This window comes from Littorina saxatilis, linkage group LG13, assembly GCF_037325665.1.
Source record: "Littorina saxatilis isolate snail1 linkage group LG13, US_GU_Lsax_2.0, whole genome shotgun sequence".
NCBI classification, from domain to species: Eukaryota; Metazoa; Mollusca; class Gastropoda; order Littorinimorpha; family Littorinidae; genus Littorina; species Littorina saxatilis.
In genome coordinates, this window is record NC_090257.1 from 22,946,979 (window position 1) to 22,974,731 (window position 27,753).

Here is a 27,753-nt window from a genome sequence, read left to right on the forward strand (position 1 = left end):
CTTGCATTCTCCCAGTATGGTAATATATTGTACTACGTTGCAAGCCCCTGGAGCAAATTTTTGATTAGTGCTTTTGTGAACAAGAAACAATTGACAAGTGGCTCTATCCCATCTCCCCCCTTTCCCCGTCGCGTCGCGATATAACCTTCATGGTTGAAAACCAAATAAAGAAAGAAAAGACAAGAGTTCACTTTACACTGTGTAATTTAACATCAATTTTTGTGTAAATGTCCATGTTGCTTCAGTGCAAAATATTTTAACAATCGGATCAATTGTTTTTTTCCCGATATATTTTATTTTTAAATGATGCTGGAAAAAGCCTGCAAGGTTAAAAGGAAAAGAAATGTTATATTTACACATGTTTTAAACCTGCCTGAATAGTGCTTACGATTAGACCCAGAATAGTACTATTTATTTTGTTTAGTATGTGCAGTCATATTCCAGTATTTTAAAAAAATGTTTAATCATATACTTTTTTCCAGTTTTATTGAAGAAAAAGGGTAGTTCCCCTTGATAGATTTGACATATGAAAATTATATAATTCATCACATTTTTTGCAGTGTTGAAAGCAGAATTTTAATTTATCTCTTGCAAAATATTTACACTGTTGAAGCACAAGGCCTGGTTAATATTTGGTATTAACTGCACCGTTTTACTGAAAATAAATATTTAATTGAAAGACCTGAGTAAATCTGTCACATTTTTAGCCGGACAGAGTGTCTGTGTCGTGTGTGTGCTTCTGTGCATCCTCTTTTGGTTCCTTTGCATAACACACAAACATACACATTCATGTAAGAACACTGAAGGAAGAGACAAACCAAACTTATTTTTCAATAATGTTGCATTCACTGGTACAAGTATAAGAGCAATGGTCAAGCATCATCATAAATGGCATCCATGACATGTACAACATGCGTCAATATTATTATGCTCTCTCTCTCTCTCATTTCAAAGTATCAAACATGCCACAAAAACATAGACCTCGAACTCGAACTCGAACTCGAAAACTTTATTACCGAGGGATGATAGCATTAGGTCCATATGGTCCTTTCTTACAGCTAGTCCCTACTATGATACACACATGACCTCTTCAAATCAAGCTTAGCCTTCTCGAGAGCGTTTCTCTGGAACTCCTTCCTCCAACAGATAAGACATGCAACTTCAGTGAAAGTGAGACAGTCATGTTCACACATCATTCGTGAATGAAATAGTTCGATTATTATTTTTGAAAACATTTTGGACTATTTATAACGGATGTGTAGCTGATCTGAGCAATTTTATTCCCAAATAAAAAGTATAACAATGTCAATGTAATTTTGTAGTTTTTGAGTTACTCCTTTTGTTATCCCTTAAATGTACATTATGTTGCATTCCATACAATGTATTTTATATGATTGATGTTGTTTTTATATATATCGTCTGTCTTTATGTGTTGTATAAAGGACAGGTTGGAAGAAGAGGCTTTGCCTAAAACCTCTCTCTCTCTCACGGAACATATTTGAATGAATGCTGAATTCAATGAGCCAGTCTGAAGTATCCGAACTATCTGATGCATCAACATGTCCAGCCACATTTGCATTCAATCAAATTCATTGACCATCAGACTAGCAAGTGTACACAGTGAATTTTATGGTGTCATGAAGTTCAGTATACTCAAAGGGATGAAACCAATGCACTTGTGCTTCCCAATTTTTTTTAAATTATCCCCCCCCCCAAAAAAAAATTGAACATAATGAAAAACTATACATTTTGACAACAGCATAATTGGATATGCAAGAACTTTTATCCCCCCTCCCCAACAAAAAAATCGAACATAATGAAAAACTATACATTTTGACAACAGCATAATTGGATATGCAAGAACTTTTATCATCCCCTCCCCCCCCAAAAAAAAGAAATCGAACATAATGAAAAACTATACATTTTGACAACAGCATAATTGGATATGCAAGAACTTTTAAGCGAAGCAGTTCCATCAGCCATGAACATATAATTTCATATCCATAAACTTTGAGTTGGTTACACGGGCATGTTGAAGCCATTCAGTGCTGTTTCCCCTCTGTATTGCCATCAATACTCTGATGCAAGGGAAGCAACCATTCTCGAAGCATTCTTACAGAAGCAGTTTACTCCCACTCACTCATGACCACTCTTGTAACCTCTTCAGTAAGTTATCGCTCAATTTGTTTAAACATTTATTTTTCCCCAGTTCACTACTCTTTTGCTGTGAACAGAAAAAATGCCTCAAACGACCATTGCCTTGATAACTCTTGCTGTTATCTTAGCGCAACAAACAAAAACCAACAAATGGAAATGTGACAACTCGTCTCCAGTCATTTTACTGTAAGTTGCTAATAATGGTTTTGCTTCTCGTCAACATGAAATTGTCAAGAGTTTCAGTCCAACTCTTGCTGTAATCTCAGCGCAAAGAAACACAATTTGACAACTTGCCTTGAGTCATTTCACCGACTGTCAGTTGACCAAAGCTAATAATGGTTTTGCTTCTAGTTAAACATGAAATTGTCAAGAGTTTCAGTCCAACTCTTGCTGTAATCTCAGCGCAAAGAAACACAATTTGACAACTTGCCTTGAGTCATTTCACCGACTGTCAGTTGTCAAAAGCTAATAATGGTTTTGCTTCTCGTCAACATGAAATTGTCAAGAGTTTCAGTCCAACTCTTGCTGTTATCTTAGCGCAAAAAAACAACAAATTCTGATAACTTGCCTTGAGTCATTTCACCGACTGTAGGTTGTCAAAAGCTAATAATGGTTTTGCTTCTGGATAACATGAAATTGTCAAGAGTTTCAGTCCAACTCTTGCTGTTATCTTTAACTCAAAGCAACAATAAATTCTGACAATTTGCCTTGAGTCATTTCATTGACTGTCGGTTGACCAAAGCTAATAATTATTTTCCTTTTACTAGTTTTAGGCAAAATGAAATGTTGAAGATTTTCAGTCCGAGAGATCACTGATGTCAGGGTCTGCTGCACATGGATTGAAAGATTCCAGCATGGCCGACAATCCAGGATCCTGAAATAAAAGGAGAAACAAAGTGATAAGGCAAAAAAACAAAAAAATAGGTGTGGTTAAGGTAACATAGCCAAAAAAAATAGGGTGGGAAGGTAGGCAATCACTTTTTTTGTTTAAAACTTTTTTTTTCTAATGTGTACAAATTAAACCTACTTGACAGGGAAATAAGTGTGCGACTCGAGCGCTTTCGCTTTCATTGCGTTTTCTGAACTCGTTTTTTTTTTTTTTTGACAAATGTAATAAAAAGTTATAGGGTCGGCCCCTAAAAATAGGGTAGGTCGGGTTACCGTAACCACACCTTTTTTTTTTAGGCCTAAATAGCAATTCAGTAAAGAGATGGGTGTTGGTGGGAATAAAGGACCACAATATGAATACAAACTATTCATCTCACAGGCCTGAAAGTGGCGAGTATTTTACAGCCATGGCGAGTAGAAATGTTAATCTACTCGCCAAATGCGAGTAAAGTTGCTGAAACAATGGTTGGTTTGACGAGTAAAATTTGCTCTCTGGCTAGTAAGTAATGAGAAGTACTAGCCAAAGGCCAGTGCCCCATTTTGTGGACTTTCAGCGCTGTCTCAGCAGAGCAGAAACGACGGTTCACAAAAATTACTCAGCAATATGATTTAGTTGAAGAATGTTGATTTTTTTTTGAAAACCAAACCCTTACCAGTTAACCTTAATCCTTGTCAGCAAACTTTGTATGAAAGAAAAGAAAGATAGAGGGGAAATAAGATTTCCATGTGAATGGCAAAACAATCTACACTGAGCAAAACTTACAACACAGAGCAGGACAAACAAACAATTACACTTCAATTTGTACATTAAGACACATTGACTCGCATAGACTCGCACAGAGAGACACATACCCGTGAACACACTCATACATATCCATACATGTATATGAAAAAACACACACACACACCCATCCACCCACACACACACCGGTTCTGCTTGTAGAGAGCGCCCTTCATCTTCCATTTCAGCATCTTCTTTCTCCTCACACACACACATACACACAAACGCATGTATACATAAACACACTCAAACGCATGTATACATAAACACACACATACATAAACACACACACACACACGCACATACATAAACACATACCCACACACCCACACACACAAAACACACCTGTTCTGCTTGTTGAGAACGCCCTTCATCCTCCATTTCAGCATCGTCTCTCTCCTCTAAATCCTCTTCCACAGCAACAGTCACACTCTTCTCCTCAACCTCTGTCACTTTCATCTCTTCCCCGTCTTTCTTTTTCATCCTCTCCTCTTCTTCGTCATCATCATCATCATCATCAGAGCTGTCTTTGTCATCGCTGTCAGTGTCAGCCTCCCCCCTTTTCCTTTTGGCAGGTGAGCTGTTAGCACCAAGTTCTGTACTAGTCGAAGGCACGGGGCTAAGAGAAGCATCACTCTGCTGAACTGCTGAAGAACCTTTCAGCTTAGACACACCCTGAACGGAATTGTTCAAATCAGAAGCTGTCTGACAATGTTGGCTGTCTTCTGGCTGTCTACTGGAAGCAGAGGACTGGTTTGTAACAGAGTCTTTCGAAGACGTGACATAGCTGTTGTTGTTGTGCGTACTGATGGTGGTGGTGAAAGTGCTGTCGCTGCTGGAATAAGCAGAGAGGGTGGCCATAGAAGGGTGGATGGGAGGGTGCATCTTGGGGGAGAGGAGGCTGGGTACCATGGGGTGGATAAGGCTCTGGCACAGGGTTAAAGCCTCTCTGCATTTCGTGGCAACCTGCAACAACAATTGACACATACACTGTTATTATGAGTGTGTTCAATAAGTAAAGTAATAAAAGGCTACACTACAAAATTCACACTTTGTGGTACAAATGGCATAGACGTGTGCCCTTAAAAGGCTCAGAATTTTTTGTTTTTGTTAGTGAGGCTGGTCCAAACACCAAGACATTGTCCAGAGAAATGTGAAACAGAGGATGTTTCTATGTCACATGAAAATTCAGCAGTGACAATCTCTTCACAACCCGCAGTAGTGTTCAATGTTCACACCTGCTGCCACAAACTCCATAATTAATCATCTTCATTCCAAATCCAATATGTTTACACACACACACATACACTCACGCACACACTCACGCAAACACACACCCACACACACACACACACACACACATTTGCCTTATACTGACACACATACACATAGTGATACACAACTATGCAACTTTTTACACACACTCACACCCGCAATACACACACAAAACAAACAATTCCTGACATCTCACCACAAAGTCAGATTCCAGGGAGCCACGCTGGAAGCAAGAGACAGCACTCTGCAGAAAAGGAACGTCGGGCAAAGGGAGGCAAGCGGCAGCAACCATCACATCGTACAACAGTTGACGACACACCAGGGAAGAGGAATATGGTGGCAGCGCATTCTGCTGCACTTCTCTCACGAGGTCCAGGATGTGGGTTTGTATCATCTAGAAATGAAAAGAAAAAATTGACTTGATTCTCGTTGTGTACACAATTTTAATGTTTTGTTAATGTTTTCAAATGTCAGGCTTATATGTTCTGATATAATTTACTATTGAATTCTTTATTTGAGACAATAAAATTGTCTGCGTCTATCAGCAGTACACTGAAAGCATCATTGTGATCAAAGTCAACCTTCATAACAAAGACACAAATTATCTTATAATTTTGAATTACAAACAGCACTTTCGTACAACTTCTTATCAAACACAGAAATAACCATTCAACTTCCATTTTGTCTAGGATGCAATTCTCAGGAAAAAAAAGTTATATTTCCAAAAGATAAGTAGGGCAGGGATGTAGCTCAGTCGGTAGCGCGCTGGATTTGTATTCAGTTGGCCGCTGTCAGCGTGAGTTCGTCCCCACGTTCGGCGAGATATTTATTTCTCAGAGTCAACTTTGTGTGCAGACTCTCCTCAGTGTCCGAACACCCCCCATGTGTACACGCAAGCACAAGACCAAGTGCGCACGAAAAATATCCTGTAATCCATGTCAGAGTTCGGTGGGTTATAGAAACACGAACATACCCAGCATGCTTCCTCCGAAAACGGCGTATGGCTGCCTAAATGGCGGGGTAAAAAACGGTCATACACGTAAAATTCCACTCGTGCAAAAAACACGAGTGTACGTGGGAGTTTCAGCCCACGAACGCAGAAAAAAGAAGAAGAAGAAAAGATAAGTAAAAAGAGATCAAATAAGGAAAGTGCTCTCAAGCAAGCATGAAAACATTGCGGTCAAGCACATGGCTGCCAACCTTATGACTAATAAATTCCTGTTGGGGTCCCAGGACCGCAGAAGCAGGGTTTAGCCTGGGAGAAAAAGGCAATGGGACATTTGTCCCCCTCAACCAAATTCCGATGGGACATAGTCGAAGGCAAGTAGCGCCAAAGAGGCCTGTACGCGTTTTGACCAAAGATGAAAAATGGTGCAATATGGTGCAATCTGAAAATTAACCGCTTATCTCTGTATGTGTGTGTGTGTGTGTGTGTGTGTAATCCGATGTAAAGTGTACATTTGGTGGCACAGTGGTACGTAATCTCAATGCGCCCTTTGACGCATTGAAGGGAATTGTGATGGGACATTTTTAGATTTAATGCGCCAATGGCGCAGGGCGCACTAGTAAATTAAACCCTGCAGAAGCTTAAATATTTTTTTCAAATCGTAGTTCATAGTTCATCTTATACTGTGGTAAAAATCTCACTTTAGCCTTTGGTGTTTTTTTTTTATTTATTTATTTTTTTTAACGACATATTTAGAACGCCAAAACTGGGAAGAAGCACAACTTACTTTCCATACATGCGCACATCGACTTGGCTAGTCTTGGTTAGCCAGAGCGTCTTTTCATAGGTTTTGTCCAAAAGAAGAGGCTGCTTTCGCAAAGTATTTCAGAAAATTTCCTTTTCGGGAAAATCGAACAAATTTTGGGATTACGTGCAGGATTTCAAACATCATGAGATTCCCGAAAAATTCGGGAGGGTTGGCAACTATGTAAGCAGTAGAATCAACAAGAGTCACAACTTACTGATACATCTCGATGAGTCATTGTAGCACCCACACAGCCCAGTATCTCACGCAGTACTGCAAATATGCAAGTCAAACAAAACTTCTTTTGAAACATCACAAACTGTTATTAACATTCAAAGACACTGCATATTCATTTTTAAGACCCATGGTATAAAAACTACCCTGGGATTGACTCATGAAGGAAATATATATGTCGAAACTTGTCAAAGTAAATCTTATCTGAGAGCATAAAAGTGTCAGGATCAAAGTCACTTGTTCATTTCAATGCTATTCTTTCAGGTCCCAGGTGACTCGTTACACATAATCTCACCGACTCTCCTTGTTGTCGAAATTTGGAGTGCTTACCGTTACGTCTCTTTGTTTCTTATAATTTATCATTAGAATTCTTCCTCATTTGGTTATAAATTTCTTGGGTGCGTCACGTTAATGTGACTGTTCTTTATCATGCTTCCCTTCCACGATATCAGTGCAAAGCATTTTTTCAACAACTAAACAAGAAGGGCAAAGCCCATACGACTCACATGCTTTACACATTTTTCCTACCAAAATACATGTGACCTTGACCCAAGGTCAAGGTCATCCAAGGTCATGCAACACAAAGCTGTTAATTCAAGACATAGGAAGTACAATGGTGCTTATTGGCTCTTTCTACCATGAGATATGGTCACTTTTAGTGGTTCACTACCTTATTTTGGTCACATTTCATAAGGGTCAAAGTGACCTTGACCATGATCATATGTGACCAAATGTGTCTCATGATGAAAGCATAACATGTGCCCCACATAATTTTTAAGTTTGAAACAGTTATCTTCCATAGTTCAGGGTCAAGGTCACTTCAAAATATGTATACAATCCAACTTTGAAGAGCTCCTGTGACCTTGACCTTGAAGCAAGGTAAACCAAACTGGTATCAAAAGATGGGGCTTACTTTGCCCTATATATCATATATAGGTGAGGTATTGAATCTCAAAAACTTCAGAGAAAATGTGAAAAATAGCTGTTTTTTAGGCAACATTTATGGCCCCTGCGACCTTGACCTTGAAGCAAGGTCAAGATGCTATGTATGTTTTTTGGGGCCTTGTCATCATACACCATCTTGCCAAATTTGGTACTGATAGACTGAATAGTGTCCAAGAAATATCCAACGTTAAAGTTTTCCGGACGGACGGACGTCCGGACGTCCGGACGGACGGACGGACGGACGGACGACTCGGGTGAGTACATAGACTCACTTTTGCTTCGCATGTGAGTCAAAAAGGATCACAAGAAAGCTAAGAAAAAAACCACCTCAAAACAGCACGAGACATAGAGCTGTAATCAACTTTTCCTACTAGGCAGACAAAACGAAAACAGTTGGACCTACAGTGGTACCTGTGACGTAAGGCCCCTCCAATGAAAGAACACCTCCCTTGAAAGGACACCTTCTGTTGTCCCTTTGCCTATTATTTCTACTAAAGTATACCTGTCATGACAGGCCACCTGCAATGTAGGGAGGCTTTTTGGCTGGTCCCAAGGGTGTCCCTTCATCACAGGTACCACTGTATGATTAGTTTTAACCCATGACCTGTTGTTCCCCCAAGTCTCGGAGGCAACACTGCAAAATCATCAATTCCTGTTTAAATGCTCATGTAATATCAATATGAGGCTTATATCGCGCGTATTCCGTGGGTACAGTGCAAAGCGCAGGGATTTTTGTTTTTTTTGTTTTGCAATTTATATCGCGCACATATTCAAGGCGCAGGGATTTATTTATGCCGTGTGAGATGGAATTTTGTTTGCACAATACATCACGCATTCACATCGGCCAGCAGATCGCAGCCATTTCGGCGCATATCCTACTTTTCACGGCCTATTATTCCAAGTCACACGGGTATTTTGGTGGACATTTTTATCTATGCCTATACAATTTTGCCAGGGAAGACCCTTTTGTCAATCGTGGGAACTTTAACGTGCACACCCCAATGTAGTGTACACGAAGGGACCTCGGTTTTTCGTCTCATCCGAAAGACTAGCACTTGAACCCACCACCTAGGTTAGGAAAGGGGGGAGAAAATTGCTAACGCCCTGACCCAGGGTCGAACTCGCAACGTCTCGCTTCCGAGCGCAAGTGCGTTACCACTCGGCCACCCAGTCCAGTAATAAGTTGATCTTAGTAGTGTATCTATGTTCGATTATGCTTTTCGATCATGTGTTTCAGAAATGCGATGTAGTGACAAAAGAAAAATGTTTATGTAAAATGAAAATGGACATTCAAATTTTCTTATCTTATCTTATCTTATCCGTCGCGATATAACCTTCGTGTTTGAAAACGACGTTAAACACCAAATAAAGAAAGAAAGAAAGAAAGATCTTATCTTATCTTATCTTATCAATACTTTTTCATTGCCAAGCTTTATGGTTAGTGGTCATCTAACCTTTCAAGGCCGCCTGGGCGGTGTGTGTGTGGTGGTGAGTCAGCCATGCACGCTGGGGGTCGGTGGACAGTTCCTGGTAGTTGTGCTTCTTGCCCCTCTTCTTCTTCTTCTTGGCCGGAGGGCCGCTGCTGTTCTTGCCGGACTGTCCAAGCTGTTGATGAAATGGGGATACAGTGGGACCCACCAAATTAAGACTTCCTCCTTTTTCAGGTTTTCTGTTCATAATTTCTGTTAATTTACCTCCATTTAAAGAATCCCTCCTTTTTTAGCCTACTTTTCTCAGAATGCACATAGCAAGTCAGCAGAAATAAGAGCGGAAATGTGACAATATTAAAAAATAAGAAAAGCAAATGCTTGCACACGACTCGCCTTCCTTACCCCCGCCGTACATACAGACGGACACATATGAATCCTAAGACTCACCAATTACTCAGGTGAGTCAATAAAAACCAGCAATGCATGATCACCAGATCTGCTGTCCAAACATTACCTGCAGGGCTTCTTGCTGTTGCTGACCGATGTCCAAGAAAATCTCCACCAAGAGGTCGTGAAGTCTGTTGCCGTCGGACACCACCAGTAAGCCACACGCCGCTCCTGACACCTCCAGCCATCTTCTCAGTGTCTCATACACCCTCCCTCTCAGTTTTCTGAAAAATCAATAAAAAGAATGCAATGGAATCTGTTGAACTACAACTTGGCACCTGAAATAAAACAAATGTAATAATTTGAATGATCATTGTTTTTAAACTGCAAATCTGATCTTTTTTCCAGCTTATTGGAACAAAAAACAAACAACAACAACAAACACAACAATAATTTATCTCCTACAAAACTTTTAAATTGTAAATACCTGAAGGGTTTGTGAGCAGAGCTGGGAGTTTTGTCCAGGTGTGTGGACGCCAGAGACTGTATGCACAATCTGTGAATCAGGTCGCTGTCTGGCACCAACAGTCTCTTGGCACTGCACACATACACACGACATTTCAGTTTTAAAATTTAGGCTACGGACACAATGCTTCAGTGTTTGAACTTTACTGAGCATAGGAGCAAAGTCTTCACACATTCAAACAGACAAGTCATATTTCTGAATTGTGAAAAACTGATGTGTAAACAGAATATTTAAGTTGTCACACTCTACAGTGAATGAAAGCACAGTTTTTACATTCAGACACACAAAAGATGTTCATTCTCAAATGTGAGTAAGTGACACATTAGCACTCTCATTTCGTGCTCACACACTACAGTGTACAAAGGCACAGTTTGTGTACTTGCTCATTCAAAAGATACTTCATTTCTGAAGCTTGAGTAACTGACATGTGAACACAATCTCACAATGTACACACTAAAAAGTGCAAAAAACCAGTTTTTAAACACAGACATTTCCTCTGAAAACGGAGTAGGTCCAGTGATGGCGCTTGTATTTTTTCAAACCAGTACGCAAACTTTTTGATGCAAATAGTCCAGAAAAAAACCCGGTAGGCTGGTCATTGGAACCAGTAAGAGTCCAACTCAGAGTACTGGTTTTGTTGTTTTACCAGCGAAACAAGAAGGGCAAAGCCCATACGACTCACATGCTTGACCTTGACCTTTACATGACCTTGACCTTCAGGGTCAAGGTCAAACAAATAAGCCTAGCAATGACATCATACACTAAGAACTGCTTTACACATTTTTCCTACCAAAATACATGTGACCTTGACCCAAGGTCAAGGTCATCCAAGGTCATGCAACACAAAGCTGTTAATTCAAGACATAGGAAGTACAATGGTGCTTATTGACTCTTTCTACCATGAGATATGGTGACTTTTAGTGGTTCACTACCTTATTTTGGTCACATTTCATAAGGGTCAAAGTGACCTTGACCTTGATCATATGTGACCAAATGTGTCTCATGATGAAAGCATAACATGTGCCCCACATAATTTTTAAGTTTGAAACAGTTATCTTCCATAGTTCAGGGTCAAGGTCACTTCAAAATATGTATACAATCCAACTTTGAAGAGCTCCTGTGACCTTGACCTTTAAGCAAGGTAAACCAAACTGGTATCAAAAGATGGGGCTTACTTTGCCCTATATATCATATATAGGTGAGGTATTCAATCTCAAAAACTTCAGAGAAAATGGGAAAAATGTGAAAAATAGCTGGTTTTTCAGACAACATTTATGGCCCCTGCGACCTTGACCTTGAAGCAAGGTCAAGATGCTATGTATGTTTTTTGGGGCCTTGTCATCATACACCATCTTGCCAAATTTGGTACTGATAGACTGAATAGTGTCCAAGAAATATCCAACGTTAAAGTTTTCCGGACGGACGTCCGGACGGGGGGGGGGGGGGGGGGACGGACGGACGGACGGACGGACGACTCGGGTGAGTACATAGACTCACTTTTGCTTCGCATGTGAGTAAAAAAAAAACGGTAGTTCAAAAGTCAACCGGCGGGTCATACCGGCTGCCATTTTTGTTCCGGTATTTTCTCATTTCAACTGGTAAAATACTGGTAGGTCTGCCTATATCAGTGGGATGATTTAAAACGGTCATCCACATAATCTTCCCACTTAGATGACAGAATCACGTTCTCGGTGCAAAATGACCCTGTGAGTGTTAAGCATGGGGTATTGGTCAACAACAACCAATAAACAAACAACAGATTTTCTGTTTCTGAAGTGTGAATAACTGACCTATTTACAGTTTACAGTATTCACTTTTAACAATGAATAAAAACACAGTAAACACTACTCACCAGACAATCAACTGGGACAACACATCCAGGGCTGACATGTGAAGTATTGGCAAATACGTCAGGAGCAGCAGGTGGTCTGCTGAAACTTTGTTTACCTGTACAAAAACACAAAAGAAACCTTCTTTATGTCACACTCGTAATTCGCACAGAATAAACAAGACAAAAACTCACAACCGGAAAGGAATATAAAACACAGCCCAACATGAATATAAATCATGAGAAAAAAATCTGAAACTGACAACAAGATGCCACAAGCAACGCATGGTCATTTTTTGTGTGTGTTTTTTCATCATTCGTCGGTCCCGTGGGGCCATGGATCTGTGTCTGGGAAGAATAATCAGTTGGCGCTGGTACAGATATCAAGTCAAATTCAGCAGTAATTCTTAAAAGGTAAGGAAATCATGAAAAAAGATTTAAAGTGTCAACATACCAACATGTCCATTTGTACTGCCAGGGCGCGACAAACAAAGCGCAGTATTTCATCCAGGGGAATCTGTACCCACGTCCCAGAAGGTTCTCTGCAAAGTGTACAAAAATAAACCCAACATTTTAAACAATAATAAGTTTAACCTCTAGGCAAAGGGCTAGATCTTCGTATGAAATGGAAACACTCTCTTAAAAAAAAAATAAAATAAATAAATAAATATAAAAAGGTGTTTTTAGTTGGGATCACAGAGTAATCTGCTTCAGCAAGAGCAGGAATGGAAAATTTCCTAAATAAATTATCATTTAATTAATATACTTACCCGAATCACATTAGCATTGAGTCACCTGAGATGCTTATCACTGAAAAACGCTTACCCGGCTAAAGAATTTAAAGGGAAGCAACCCCATCACCAAAACGAAAGTGAAAGTAGCTTTGGTAATGGGCCAGTACACCGGGAGTTACCTCCCATACGGGTGTATGCCACGTCACTTCCTCTAGGAACACGTGCCTATTATCATACGGCTTTAAAAAATCTTAAAACCATAAGCGGGGCAGGTGGGAGGGAATACAGTATGTGATTCGGGTAAGTATATTAATTAAATGATAATTTATTTAGGAAATTTTCCATTTAATATCATATTCTTACTCCGAATCACATTAGCAGATAACATCAACAAGGCGGTGGGCTAGAAATGAATCAAAACTCACCATCAAGTTCTGGACAGGAACTGGCCTGCTGCTATGAGCGCTGGAAGGCCTCTGGAGCCATCCTGTCGAAGAGCTGTGACGTCCCGAAGATAAAAGTTTATGAAAACATCTTCGGAACGCCAATACGCAGTTGTCAGCACCTCCTCTAGACGTCTGGAGCGCAGAACTGCCAGAGAGGAAGCCCACGCCCTCGTCTCATGGGCTCGGGCCGAGTCAAGTGGCAAGGAGGGCATAACCCCCCCCCCCTCTTTGTGCGCCTCCACTCATAAGCCTGCTTGATGAGCGAGGACACCCACCGGGCCAACGTTACCTTCGACAAATCTTTCTCGCGCCTAGTAAGGAGAGAGATAAACAACAACTTCTGAGAACTAGACCGAATCGGCTGAGTCCGGGCTAAGTACAGACGAAGTGCCCTCACAGGGCAATTGACCGAATCGGGGTCACCCGGGGCCAACGCGCTGGTCAGAGCCTTAACTCTAACCAGCGGAGAGGCCTGCCCCGGAGACTGATTCTTGGCCAGGAAATCAGGCCGGAAACGCAAAGATGCGGAACCGTCCGGCTCAAAGGAGATATCTCCAGGCTGACCCGACAGGGCGTGGACCTCGCTACCCCGTCGGGCCGTAGCCAACAAAAGGAGAAACAGCGCTTTGCGAGTGACATTGAACAGACTGGCCTCGCTTAAAGGCTCAAAATCCGCAGAACGAAGGAATTCCAGGATTAAAAACAAGTCCCACTTGGGAGCGGGCAAACGAGCTTTAGCTTCCTTAAGAGCAGCCCCTTTAATGACTGCAGCTATAACGCCCCCGACTCGAACAGAACGACCAATCTGCTGAAGAGTCGCCGAGATAGCGGAGCGCCGGACCCTCAACGAGGAGACTGAGGCGCCCTGTGAAGACATGAAAGAGAGGTGGTTAGCGACCTGAATAGAGCGCGGAGCCACCGAACTCACCCCTCTAGCTGAACACCAGGCAGTCCATGCCTTCCAGTGGGAAGCATAAACTGAAGAGGTGGACGCTCTATGCGAGCGAGCCACCAAGTCCAGAGTCAAAGACGACGCCCCAGAGCGCTTCAGCGAGTCCCGAACAACTTCCACACGTGAAGCTTCAGAAGACTGGGCTCCTCGTGTGGAATGCCTGTTCGGGGCTGCACTAGTTCCCCTCGCACGAGTGCGAGAGGAATGGGGGGCCCTTGGGCAAGCCGAAGAAGATCTGGAAACCAGACCTGCGACGGCCACAGAGGAGCGACCAGAAGAAGAAGGGCCGGCTCCTCCATCTCCGCTTTCCGGATTACTCGGCTGAGTAACGGAAAGGGAGGAGTCTGAAGATCTGTATGTGCCCCCCAACCCTCCCTGGACGCATCTGTAAAGAGGTCCAGGTCGGGGAGGGGCACGACGATCGGAACACCTCTGCAGACCCACTCCGTGTGCAACCACGGAAGGGTCGCAGACTGGAACCATCCCTGCAAAGGGATGAGGGCGTCCCAGTCCACCAGAGGAGAGTCCACAAACGGCTTCAGCGCGAACTGAAGCGGACATTTGTGGACCCGGCCCAGTGAAACCAGAAGAGCCATAGACTCCATCTGCCCCAAGATGGAGGCGAGCGAGCGGATGGAAGCCATCAGGAGAGGTAAAGTGGAGCGAATCTGAGCTTGCAGCTTGTCCACCCTTCTCTGAGAAGGCTGGACAGTCCAAGCGACCGTGTCGAAAGACATCCCCAGATAAGTGAATGTCTGTGACGGGGTCAGCTCCGACTTTACCCGGTTGATCGAGAACCCCAACCAGTTGGATTCTCGAAGAACCGTCAGGGTATCCTGCGAACAGCCGCTCTGGGACTGGTTCATGATGAGCCAGTCGTCCAGATAAGCCCGCAGACGGATACCCTGGGACCTCACCAGTGCACAGACCTGTCTCACCACCATGGTGAAAATCCACGGTGCGAGAGACAGCCCGAAAGGGAGTGCGCGAAACTGGTAGATCTGATCTCCCCACCGGAAACGAAGCCATTTCCGGTCGGTCGGATGCATAAGAATGTGAAAGTATGCGTCCGTGAGATCGATCGAGGTCACCCAGTCTCCTGGGCGGAGAGAGTCTCGGACAGAGGCTGGCGTCTCCATCTTGAATTTTATCTCCCTCAAGAAAGTATTGAGGAGAGATAAATCCAACACGGGACGCCATCCTCCTGATGCTTTGGGAACAGCGACCAGACGCCTGTAAAATCCCAGGGAGCTGTGGACCCGAACTCTCTCCACCGCGCCCTTCTGCTCCAGGGAGGCAATTTCCGACTGCAAGACGGAACGTGCTTCCTGCGAGAAGGGGGGCTTGAACCGCGGAGGCACTCGGGTAAGAGGCGCCTTTTCCTCCCGCCAGAGTAGACGGAAGCCCGAACTCACCACTCCCACAATCCATTGGCTGTCTACTACCGACATCCAACGAGAAAGTGCCCGGGAGGGGCCTCCCGCCATCACCAAGGTGGAGGGCGGGAGGGAGGTGAGATCGGGAGCGCTTCATTGGGGGTGTGGCTTACTTCCAGAGCCGCCACGCCCCCTCCCCGATGCCGTCCTCTTCTTCCCACCACGAGCGGCCGGCGAAGCCTGCCGCTTCTGAGCTGGCTTGGGGTTAGACGATGTCTGAGCCTGCTTCTGTTTAGAAGGCTGAGACTGTTTCACCCCCTTCAGAGTGTAGTCAAGGAACTGACTGTCCTTGTTTGACTGAATCTCCTTCTGTCTGGCATCCAGTGCCAGCGGACAGAAGAGAGACTCCTCTGAGACCGGGGAGACTCTCAAGGTCTCCCTAGTAGCCAGCTCCGTGAATTGGGACTGCGAGAGGAAGAGATCCCTCCTGCAGAGTACCGCTTGGGTGTACTGCAGGGAGGAAAGACGCAATTGTTCCTCATTGACCTTGGCCAATGCGGTCAAAAGCGCAGAGACATCGTCCGCATTCTGTTCTTCACTGAGAGTGAAAGGAACTAGCGAATCGGTCAATGCCCGAGACAGAGCCCGAACGAGAGTCTCCGCAATGGAGGACAGTTCGATCTGCCGACGTCCAACCTCCTCAGCAGAGAGGAGGGAAGCCTCGGAAACCGGCAAAACCGAATCACGCTTGATCGGTTTAGTCAGAAGAGGCAGCAATTCCCGGGAAACCGGAAGGGTAGCCCTAGGGAGTGCAAAAGACGCCAGCCAATTCTGGCTCTGATTGGGCATGCCAAGCTTCCTATTGGCCGTAGGCACGAAGGAAGAGGCTTGGGCAGCTGAAGCCACCCACTGCTGAGCTGATTCCGGAACTGGACCAAAAGGAAGCAGTAACGGAACAGGCACTGGCCGAATACCACTCCCCGCATGTGCTGGACGAACCAGTGAATGCGAAAGTTGGTAAGCCACTGACGGAGACTCGGCGAACCGGAAGGAAGAAACATCCTCCTGTGCCGGCCGGAAGTCCGCCATGGCAGAAGGAACGAATGATGCGGAAGAGTCCGCAGCCACCACCCCTTCAGGAAAATAACGAGACGTTACTTCCGCCGCGACGTCAAGAACAGACTTGAGCTTCGACGGAAACACGCCCCGCGACTCCTCGCTGACCACTGATGGAGCATCAGAATAGTCACACGTGGAACCATGACCGAAGTCACCAGTTCCGGAAGCAGAAGCATGCCCTGGCAAACCGGAAACCGGAAAAGCCTGAGCACTAACGTCATCCTGCCGCCCAAAACCCTGTGAAGGTAAAGGGTAAGCAGGACGACCATCCGCAAAAACCGGAGCTGGATGAGCTGACGTCACTCCCCCGACTGAGTGGAGTGATGCCTGCTCAAGCCTAGGCGCTTGAAAGCCGGAAGGCGCACGCTGTAATCCACTATCTGGTATCCGGAAGGAACCACCAGAAGAGGAAGAAGCGTTTCCGGCCGAAACCGGAAGTGTAGTCAACGGAACCGCAAAATGCGGAAGTGAAGACTGCACTGGTTGACTTCGCGATCCGGAAGGACCGGAAGTCAGTGAATACTCCATCCTGCCGCGACCGCCGTAGCGTGCCGGAGCGGACGGATCATCACTTCCGGCAAGTGCCGGAAATGCGGCAGTCGAAACCGACTGCCGCCGCTGTTCGAACAAGTCCGGGGCCTCGTAGGTTATCGCCGGAAATGAAAGATCAGCAAGGTATCGGTCGTGACCCGATGCGAAAGAGCTGTCCCCCGAAGGAGAACGTCCAGGCGCCTCACGAGGGCTATCGGACCAGCTCTGCTTACCAACCGACGCTGAAGAGGGAGGACGCTGCTCCAAGCCGGAAGTGGAGGACAAAGACACGGAAGCCAATGCCCGGACGTCACTGCCAGATGCCGGAAACGCCGAACTGCTGGCGACGGAACGCTGAAATTCTGCCTGCACCAAGCTGCGGATTTCTGGAACCAGTGACTTTAACAGAGAGGAAACCAACGCACCTTGTCCAGGTGCTAACAAAGAAGACGAAGTCTCCGATGTAGAGACAGGTGCAGAAGTAACAGTAGCGCTAGGCGCCGCAAAAGAAGCAGAAGTAGTAACAGCGCTAGGCGCCGAAATTGGTACAGCCAACAAAGTGTTACGCTCTTGGTCTGTAACAAGTAACGTTGCTTTGGAAGAGGAAGACTTAGCCTTAATTTTCCCCTTGGGGTCCGACTTGCCACGGCGCTTGTCTGAATCAGACATGTTGACAACAACACGTGGCAACGCGAAAAAATTTACTGAAACATAAGTCTAAACGACTGGAAAATTCAGTAAACACACGCACTAATGCGTTAACAAAATACTATAGCTAAACTTGCCCCACAAGCAGAGGCACGGAGAGCTACAAACAAAGTCACACGAGCTAGAAAACTAACTCACACAACAAAATGGCGACACGCAAGACACTGACACAAACGTCAACAACACGTGGCAAAGTAAAAAGATTTACTGAAACGTAAGTCAAAACGACTGAAAACACAGTAAACACACACGCTTACGCGTCAACAAAATACTAAAGCTACACTTGCCCAAACAGAAAGAGGGCACGCAGAGCTACTAGCAAAGTCACACGAGTTAGCTAACTAACTCACACAACAAAATGGCGAAACACGCAAGTCACTGACACACAAGTCCGTAAAAAACGGACAACGTACAGTAACGAAACAGCGCAAACAACCAACAACAAACGGGAACGAGCTCACCAAACTGTAGGCAAGGCGAGCAGACAAGCTGGGTAACGTGGCCGGCGGGTGTCACTCAAACACACAAGGTCAGCCACAGAGCGTCAAAAAGTGAACCGTCCTCTCCGAGGTGAAAAAGACGTATGATAATAGGCACGTGTTCCTAGAGGAAGTGACGTGGCATACACCCGTATGGGAGGTAACTCCCGGTGTACTGGCCCATTACCAAAGCTACTTTCACTTTCGTTTTGGTGATGGGGTTGCTTCCCTTTAAATTCTTTAGCCGGGTAAGCGTTTTTCAGTGATAAGCATCTCAGGTGACTCAATGCTAATGTGATTCGGAGTAAGAATATGATATTAAATACATACTTAAAATAAAATAAAAATACTAATAAAAAAATAGCTACTGTGACACTGCAGTCAACCAGAGCCATAAATAGGGACCGGAGGGATACCAATTGGAGTAAACAAAAATAGAGGTGGAGTGTGTGTGTGTGGGCTAGTGTGTCTGTGTACGTGATATGATAAATTGAGTGCATAAAGACGGGCGCAGTGGCCTAGTGGATAAGACATCGGCCTCCTAATCGGAAGGTCGTGAGTTCAAATCCCGGCCGCTACCGCCTGGTGGGTTGAGGGTGGAGATTTTTTCTGATCTCCCAGGTGAATTTATGTGCAGACCTGCTAGTGCCTTATCCCCCTTCGTGTGTACATGCAAGCACAAGACCAAGTGCGCATGGAAAATATCCTGTAATCCATGTCAGAGTTCAGTGTGTTATTGAAACACGGAAATACCCAGCATGCTTCCCCTCGAAAGCAGCGTATGGCTGCCTAAATGGCGGGGTAAAAACGGTCATACACGTAAAAAACAACAATCATGCAAAAACACGAGTGAACGTGGGAGTTTCAGCCCATGAACAAAGTAGTAGTAGTAGTAGAGTGCATAAATCATTGTCTTCACCTCAGCAGAGCCTCAAGACAAGCACAGAGCGTGGTGAAACGATGGACGAGGCATGTCGTCTGCTCTGGTTGTGTGTCAGGAATTGGTCGCTGAAATATCTCATCTTCCGCAGCCTCCTCACCTGAACACAAAACAATTTGACAAAAATTAAGTTATCACTTATAAATCCCTCAGAATTAAAATGAGAAAACTCAGCATGCAAAAAATGCACACAGCAGAATCAAAGAAACAATGCTTCAGAGGAAACAACAACAATCAGCAAAGTAGCATGTGGAATACGTGTATCGCTGACCAAAAAATGCTCACCCAGGAGAATGTAGTTGGGAAACGCTATTGCAGAGAATGACAACAACAAAGAGACAAATATAATCGAAAATTTTAAGAGTACATTTTCATTTGATTAATATACTTACCCGAATCACATAAAGCATTGACCTAGTCTGAGATGCTAAGGTCTGAAACAATTTTAAAGGGAAGCAACCCCACCACAAAAAAGGTTTAGGTAGCCATGGTAATGAGCACAACCCAGGGGAGTTACCTCCCATTGGTGTGTACTACGTCACTACCGCTCCTCAACACATGGTAAATATCATACGGCTTTTAAGAAAACTAAAAAACCATAAGCAGGGTCGGCGGGAGGGCATACACTATGTGATTCGGGTAAGTATATTAATCAAATGAAAATTTACTCTTAAAATTTTTGATTAAATTACATATTCTTACTCCGAATCACATAAAGCAGATAGCTTCAACAAGGCGGTGGGAAAGAAAATCTAACTCACTCTCAAATCCTTGCCAGGAACTGGCCCCCTGCAACTAAGGCAGGGAGGGCTCTAGAATGCTGTTTTTATATGTTATACTCTTACTTTCTGCCTATGTCTTAATCCCAAGCGCAAGACAAATTCTTCTATGTGAAAATTGAAGCCAATAAAATTTGAGTTGAGTTGAGTTGAGTTGAGCTGCGATGTCTCTGAGATAATAGTTTATGAAGACATCATCAGAGCGCCAATACGCTGTGCACAACACCTCCTCTAGCCTCCTCGACCGTAACACGGCCAAAGAGGAGGCCCAAGCCCTGGTTTCGTGGGCTCGGGCCGGGCCAAGGGGAAAAAAAGGCTGCGTCCCCCCCTTGTCCAAACGGCTCCACTCGTAAGCTTGTCGAATGAGAGCAGACACCCACCGAGCCATAGTCGTCTTAGCAATGTCTTTTTGTCTCACCGTATTAAGGGAGATAAATAAGAGCTTTTGAGATTTTGATCTAAGCGGCTGTGAACAGGCAAGGTAAATGCCAAGGGCTCGGACAGGACAATTAACCGAGTCTGGATCTCCGGGAGCCAGGATGTTGGTTAACGGTTTAATACGAACCAGCGGGGATGCTTGATCCAGAGCCTGGTTCTTCGCCAGAAAATCTGGGCGAAAACTCAAGGAAACTGAGCCATCAGGCTCATGAGAGATGTCCTCCGGACTTCCGGAGAGGGCATGTATCTCACTGCCTCTGCGAGCAGATGCTAACAGCAAGAGAAACAGCGCTTTGCGTGTCAAGTTGGGAAAACTAGCATCTTGCAAAGGCTCGAAATCTGCCGAACGCAGGAATTCGAGAACCAAGAAGAGGTCCCATTTGTGAGTGCGAGACCTAATCTCCTTGAGGGCCGCGCCCTTAATAACGCCACTGACATCAACGGAACGTCCTATCTGCCGTAAGGTCATGGAGATAGCAGATCTCCTCACCCTCAGAGAGGAAGCGGAAGCTCCCTGAGAAGACAGGTAGGAAAGATGGTTTGCAACATGCATAGAGCGTGGAGCCAACGCGTTCAAACCATGGGCCTGACACCAGGTTGCCCAGGCCTTCCAATGTGAAGCATACACCGACGAAGTGGACGCTCTGTGAGAGCGTTGCACCAAATCAAGTGTCTGTTCTGACGCTCCAGAACGCCTCAGCAAGGACCGTACAACCTCCACACGTGAAGTTTCAGCAGCTGGGGCTCTTCGTGTGGAACGCCGGTACGAGGCTGCACCAGTTCCCCTCTCATGAGTGAGAGAGGAATGGGAGGGCCGTGAGCGAGTCTCAGTAGGTCCGCAAACCATGCCTGAGAAGGCCAAAGGGGGGCGACCAGCAGCAGTGATGGCCCCTCCAGGTCCGCCTTCCGGATTACTCGGCCGAGTAATTGGAAGGGAGGAAAGGCGTAAGCCTCCAGCCCCGTCCAGGGAATGTCCAATGCGTTCGTCTGCCAAGCCTCCGGATCCGGAAATGGCGAGACGAAGATCGGAAGCCTCTTTGAGAATCTGGTGGCAAAGAGGTCCACCAGAGGCTTCGGGACAAGGGCCCAAAGACGAAGCAGCGCCCCGTGAGTAATCGTCCACTCTGATTGAAGCACTCTGTCGGAACGAGTGTTCAAGCTCCCCGGAAGGTACCTGGCTGTGAGAGTGATCTGGTGTTGCCAGCACCAAACCATAATCTCGCAGGTCCTGCTCGAGAGAGACGGGGACCGAGACCCTCCCTGCTTGTTCAAGTAAGCTGCCACAGTCGTGTTGTCTGTAAAAAGACGAACATGATTGGCCAGAAGGGAGGGCCGAAACTCCGCTAGAACCATAGCCTCTAGCTCCAGCAAGTTGATGTGCCAATGGCTCTGCTCTTCCGACCACAGACCCGACGCTGTCTGTCGGTCTGTGTGTGCCCCCCACCCCAGCAAAGACGCATCTGTGAAGAGGTCCGTGTCTGGGGGAGACAAGGCGATCTGCACACCCCTGCAGACCCAGTCCGTGTCCAACCACGGAAGGGTCGCTGACTGAAACCATCCCTGGAGAGGGACGAGGGCGTTCTAGTCCACACAGGGAGAGTCCACGTACGGTTTCAGCGCAAACTGAAAAGGCCACTTGTGAACTCTGCCCAGGGGAACCAAGAGAGCCATAGACTCCATATGCCCCAAGATGGAGGCCAGCTTCCGGAGGGAAGCCCGCAGGAGAGGCAAAGTGGAGCAAATGAGAGCTTGGAGCTTGTCCACCTGCCTCTGGGAGGGTTGGACAGTCCAAGAAACCGTGTTGAAAGACATCCCAAAATAGGTGAATGTCTGAGACGGAATCAGCTCCGACTTTGATCGGTTGATCGAAAAGCCCAACAAGTTGGCTTCTCGAAGAACCGACTGGGTATGACGCGAACAGCCTGTCTGGCTTTGGTTCAGAATGAGCCAATCGTCCAGATACACCCGCAGTCGAATACCCTGCGACCTCACCAGTGCATATAACTGTCTCACCACCATGATAAAAACTCACGGTGCTAGAGACAGCCCGAAAGGGAGAGCGTGGAACTGGTAGATCTGATCGCCCCACCGGAAACGGAGCCATTTCCGGTCGGACGGATGCTTTCTTTCTTTATTTGGTGTTTAACGTCGTTTTCAACCACGAAGGTTATATCGCGACGAGGGAAAGGGGGGAGATGGGATAGGGGAAAGGGGGGCGATGGGATAGAGCCACGTGTTAAGTGTTTCTTGTTCACAAAAGCACTAATCAAAAAATTGCTCCAGGGGCTTGCAACGTAGTACAATATATGACCTTACTGGGAGAATGCAAGTTTCCAGTACAAAGGACTAAACATTTCTTACATACTGCTTGACTAAAATCTTTACAAACATTGACTATATTCTATACAAGAACCACTTAACAAGGGTTAAAGGAGAAACAGAATCCGTTAGTCGCCTCATACGACATGCAGGGTGCAGAGAAATAAGGATGTGGAAAAGAAGACTTTTGGTAAGTGAAATAAAGGTGATGGATCCAGTCAGGTAGAAATAAGACAACAAGAAAAGAATTGGAAAACTGCAGGGAATAGTAGGGAGAGTTTTCTTGGAAGGAAATATAGGTGAAAGGACTGGTAAGGCAGAAATAAGACAAAAGAAGAGAAGATACAGAACCGTTAGTCACCTCTTACGACATGCTGGTTAGCATCGGGTAAATTCTTTCTAGTCCCAACCAATATGGGACTCCCCCTAACCCGCGGGGGGTTCGGACGGATGCATAAGGATGTGAAAATATGCATCTGTCAGATCGATCGAGGTCGCCCAGTCTCCTGGGCGAAGGAAGTCTCTGACCGAGGCTGGCGTCTCCATCTTGAACCGTATCGTTCTCAAGAAGGTATTGAGATGCGATAGATCCAGGATGGGACGCCACGCTCCTGAGGCCTTGGGAACGGCGAAAGAACAAAATGATTCAATTCCCAAAATGAAAAGGACAGAACCCATCATTGATCGTCTCTGAAAGGATTTTAGCAATATTTTACCCTCAGCTGAATTTATGATTGAAACACGGCAATTTTGTGCATCCCGTTACAATCGCCATAAACACAGTTTTTAAAAAAAAAATATTTTTGCGTCTCTGTGAATGTTTCATTTTGTTCATGATTAAACGTTCCATAAACTAAACCTTTCTTGCTTTCATTAATGTACATGCCTGGAGGACCTACAGAGGACAGCTGCTTTCGTGCGGGCGATTGGCATCTCCATCTAGTGAACGACGAAGAAGAAGAAGAATTAATGTACATGCAGACTGGAAGTGTTTGGTCACAAACCTGTTTCAAACCCCTGAGACAGAATACAGACTGGAAGTGTTTGGTCACAAACCTGTTTCAAACCCCTGAGACAGAATACAGACTGGAAGTGTTTGGTCACAAACCTGTTTCAAACCCCTGAGACAGAATACAGACTGGAAGTGTTTGGTCACAAACCTGTTTCAAACCCCTGAGACAGAATACAGACTGGAAGTGTTTGGTCACAAACCTGTTTCAAACCCCTGAGACAGAATACACTTCAGTGAAGCTATCAGTTTATCGCACAAAGACGACCACCCCTCCCAGTGTTTTTACATGTACAAACAGACTGGAAGTGTTTGGTCACAAACCTGTTTCAAAGCCCTGGTACAGCTGAGACAGAGTGTAGTTGAGTGTCGCTATCAGTTTATCGTACAGAGTGGACCACCCTTCCCGATGCTTGTCACCGCGGTGACCGCCAGTGGAACACCGTGCCAGTGCGGCATAGCAGCGAGTGTACACCTGTTGGGAACAAGCAAATCATCATTATCTTGGCACATGTTCTCTGAAATGATTATTCTCAGGAAAGTGCAACAACCCTTTAAAGAACCCCTCCCCCAAATTTAAGACCCCCCCCCCCCCCCTTCCAAGACATTGCTTGAACTGATTTTCTTTTTTTTTACCCCCCGCGGGTTAGGGGGGGTCCCATATTGGTTGGGACGAGAAAGAATTTACCCGCCAAGAAACACTTAACAAGGGTAAAAAGAGAAACAGAATCCGTTAGTCGCCTCTTACGACATGCTGGGGAGCATCGGGTAAATTCTTCCTCCAAACCCGCGGGGGGAACTGGTAGCAGTATGCAAGGTTTGTTAGGGATGTTTGTGTGTGTGTGTGTGTGACATAATAAAAAGTGTATTTGGTTTTGCATGAATATGAATGATCTTCATTCCCCTTCATTCATACACGAGCTAGTTGTCAGTAATCCATCATGGGGTTCACTGTCATGGTAATGGGACAGTCAAGTCTCTTTTTCTCACCACCACAGTCGATTTTCTAAGAATACATGTCACCAAAAGAAAAACACAAACTTACAGAGAAGAAGCCAACAAAATTGAAACCCTTGAATGCAGTGAAAATTCTCTGATGTAATTATTATTTTATTATTTGTGGAGCCGAACCATTTGCACACTTTTTTTTTTGCCGTTGCCTTTGTAGCCATGCATAACACATTCACAAATGACTACCTGAGGTGGAGAAGCACTGTCAAGTCCCTCTACCAGAACCGCTTCAATCTTGGTCTGTTTTGGAAGAAAATTGACAAACACAAATTAAAATATCTAAATCAAAAATGTACATAAACATTTTCAAAGAAATACAGTCAAACCTGTCTACAACGACCACCCGAGGGGACTGACCAACAGTGGACTTTGTAGAAAGGTGGTCATGTCAACACGTAAAGTGAGGTATTTAAAAAATAAAACGTCTGGGATCCTTTGGGATGGTCGAAACGGGCAGGTTGTTTTTATCGAGGGGTGGTCGTCAGGGCAGGTTCAACCGTACAGTGGAACCCCCCCCTTTAAGATCCCCCAATTTAAGAATTCCTCCCTTTAAAGACCTTGCTTTTTCAGATTTTCAAGTTACCCCCATTTTAAGACTCCCTCCTTTTTAAGACCTGATTTGCTCACATTTTTGAAGGTCTTAAAAGGGGGGTTCCACTGTATTACACAAACAGTGCCATAAAAGTTAACACACTGCATGTCAGATATATATATATATATATGTAAAAGTTTTGTGCCCTCCATCATTTCTCAGTCCACCAGGCCCTACGCACTCACACAGACACAGGGGTGTACCTAAATTAACACCAGCCCCAGGCAGGTAGAAATCGTCCCCGTCTACCCATCCTCCGGCGACCTCAAAATCTATCAGTTCCCTACTTTGTCTAAACCAGTAGCCAAAGCAGTTTAGGTACACTCCTGCAGGCACATAGACACAGACATATTTTTCAAGCCAGGCTACACCAGACAGTTGACAAGTCCTTAGCAATTAGTCTATCTGACACCCCCCCCCCCCCCCCCCCAATTTCAAGTCTTTTGTTAGAGTACCTTGAAGAGACTGGTGGGTCCTGGGAAAAACTTGATGCAGGCCATGATACAGTGAAGAGAACTTACTGCCTCCTCTGTGCTCTGCAAGATAAGTAAACATCACTCAATATAACAGACAATACTTTGGTCCTCTATAAACATTTACCCTGAAAAGGCAAGCTAGAGGATAGCGTTTTGCAAATGCTCTATAAAATCAGCATAGGTGTCAACCTATCATTGGTGTTGCCCTTATATGAGGCCTTCCAAAACCTTATTAGACAGCTCAAGACCTTATAAAATTGAGAAATATTTAATGCTGCTCAGAAATAAATGCTACCAACCCACACCCACTCCCAGTCAACAATGCTCCTTGTTGTACTTCTTGGTGGCTGACTTGCCAAGTTGTGCTCTGCCACGAATTGGCAAAACAAAATTTCCGCAGATGTGGCATTAGAGCTCACTTCTGGCGCTTTCGCTGGCTTGAAATGTTCTTCCATCGATCGAAAAGATTTCGATTTCGCCACCATGTCTTTGTGCCCACGTGTTGAAAAATGGCTCTTCAGGTCGTAAAATCCAGAGGCACGCACTTTCACATGTTTCCTGCATGGGACACAAAACGAGTAGTCTGGGCCTTCTGATGAAGATTTAATCCATCCAGCGTATGCACCGTTGTTAAAAATTGGGCTCTCCCACTCTTTAAGATGTCGTCCGGATCCACTTTGCGATGTAGTTTTCAGCTTTTTAGCTGGAGGATAACTTTGCGATGCCATGCTTGTTGATCGACGCTTGATAGAATGTACCGGAAACCGGAAGTGATTTATAGGAAGTCAAGTGGAAAAAGAGTCTGAGTATGCGCAATGACAACGTTTGAGAGTCGTCTGCATGAAAGCGTCGATCGTTGTCTCTCAATCTCCATTGTTATCATTCATTTTAACTTTGCTGTAATTTTTTCTTTTCGCCGTATATTCTTCTTTTGCCCGTATAGATTTTCCTATACACCGTATTGGGTAAAAAATGCATTTTTCCCGTACAGCAATACGGCCAAACCGTATAGGTTGACACCTATGAATCAGGCACCTTTGGCGTTGAGGTTCTACACGCTCACAGTGTACAGATAATTGTAGGGTAGGATGACAGTTACGTTTAGAATGTTTTCTTCAAGACTGTATAATTTGTGTCCACAAAAAACATTAAATGTGATCAACAAGTGACTCGCTGTGCTGTATTGTTGTGTGCATATCTTTTTAAGGCTTTAAAAATGCCACGATGGATAAACTAGTAGTACATAAATATATAAAAGTTTCTAAAAAGCCCTTGTGAAAATGGACCAAAACGCTGTGCATTTTTAAGACCTATAGCTTGTCATCCAATTGCTAATATATGGGGGGCCCGGTAGCTCAGTTGGTAGAGCACTGGACTTGTGATCGAAAGGTCGCAGGTTCGAATTCGGGCCGGGACGGACACGTGTCAACTTTATGTGCAGACTCAGAGACGGAAGCCATGTCCCACCCCCGTGTCATCACAATGGCACGTAAAAGACCTTGGTCATTCTGCCATAAGTGCAGGTGGCTGAATACACCTAAACACGCAGACACCTGGGTAGCGCGACTCCGTTGCTGCTAGCTTTCCACTGGGAGGAAGCGACCCGAATTTCCCAGCGATGGGACAATAAAGTAATGAAAAT

General features: G+C 44.9%; 1 protein-coding gene and 1 long non-coding RNA gene across 2 annotated transcripts in view; both read right to left on the minus strand.

Annotated features, from left to right (window-relative positions):
• Positions 1–823: 823 nt before the first annotated feature.
• On the minus strand, positions 824–1,708 carry LOC138945302 (uncharacterized). The gene is made up of 2 exons (XR_011448952.1): positions 1,087–1,708; positions 824–981 (listed from the first exon to the last, which is right to left on the minus strand). It is a non-coding gene; the product is annotated as an uncharacterized lncRNA (long non-coding RNA).
• Positions 1,709–1,879: 171 nt separating this feature from the next.
• LOC138945303 (proline-, glutamic acid- and leucine-rich protein 1-like) overlaps positions 1,880–27,753 on the minus strand; it is a 28,567-nt gene continuing 2,693 nt past the window's right edge. Inside the window, exons 5-17 of the mRNA XM_070316720.1 lie at positions 26,091–26,171; positions 25,230–25,283; positions 24,357–24,507; positions 19,467–19,587; positions 12,657–12,744; positions 12,227–12,321; positions 10,336–10,446; positions 9,976–10,132; positions 9,486–9,636; positions 7,070–7,125; positions 5,298–5,495; positions 4,172–4,792; positions 1,880–3,031 (exon numbers count right to left, since the gene is read on the minus strand). Coding sequence (XP_070172821.1) covers positions 2,954–3,031; positions 4,172–4,792; positions 5,298–5,495; positions 7,070–7,125; positions 9,486–9,636; positions 9,976–10,132; positions 10,336–10,446; positions 12,227–12,321; positions 12,657–12,744; positions 19,467–19,587; positions 24,357–24,507; positions 25,230–25,283; positions 26,091–26,171 — 1,962 coding nt within the window. The 3' untranslated portion in view covers positions 1,880–2,953. The remainder of the gene's footprint in view (positions 3,032–4,171; positions 4,793–5,297; positions 5,496–7,069; positions 7,126–9,485; positions 9,637–9,975; positions 10,133–10,335; positions 10,447–12,226; positions 12,322–12,656; positions 12,745–19,466; positions 19,588–24,356; positions 24,508–25,229; positions 25,284–26,090; positions 26,172–27,753) is intronic.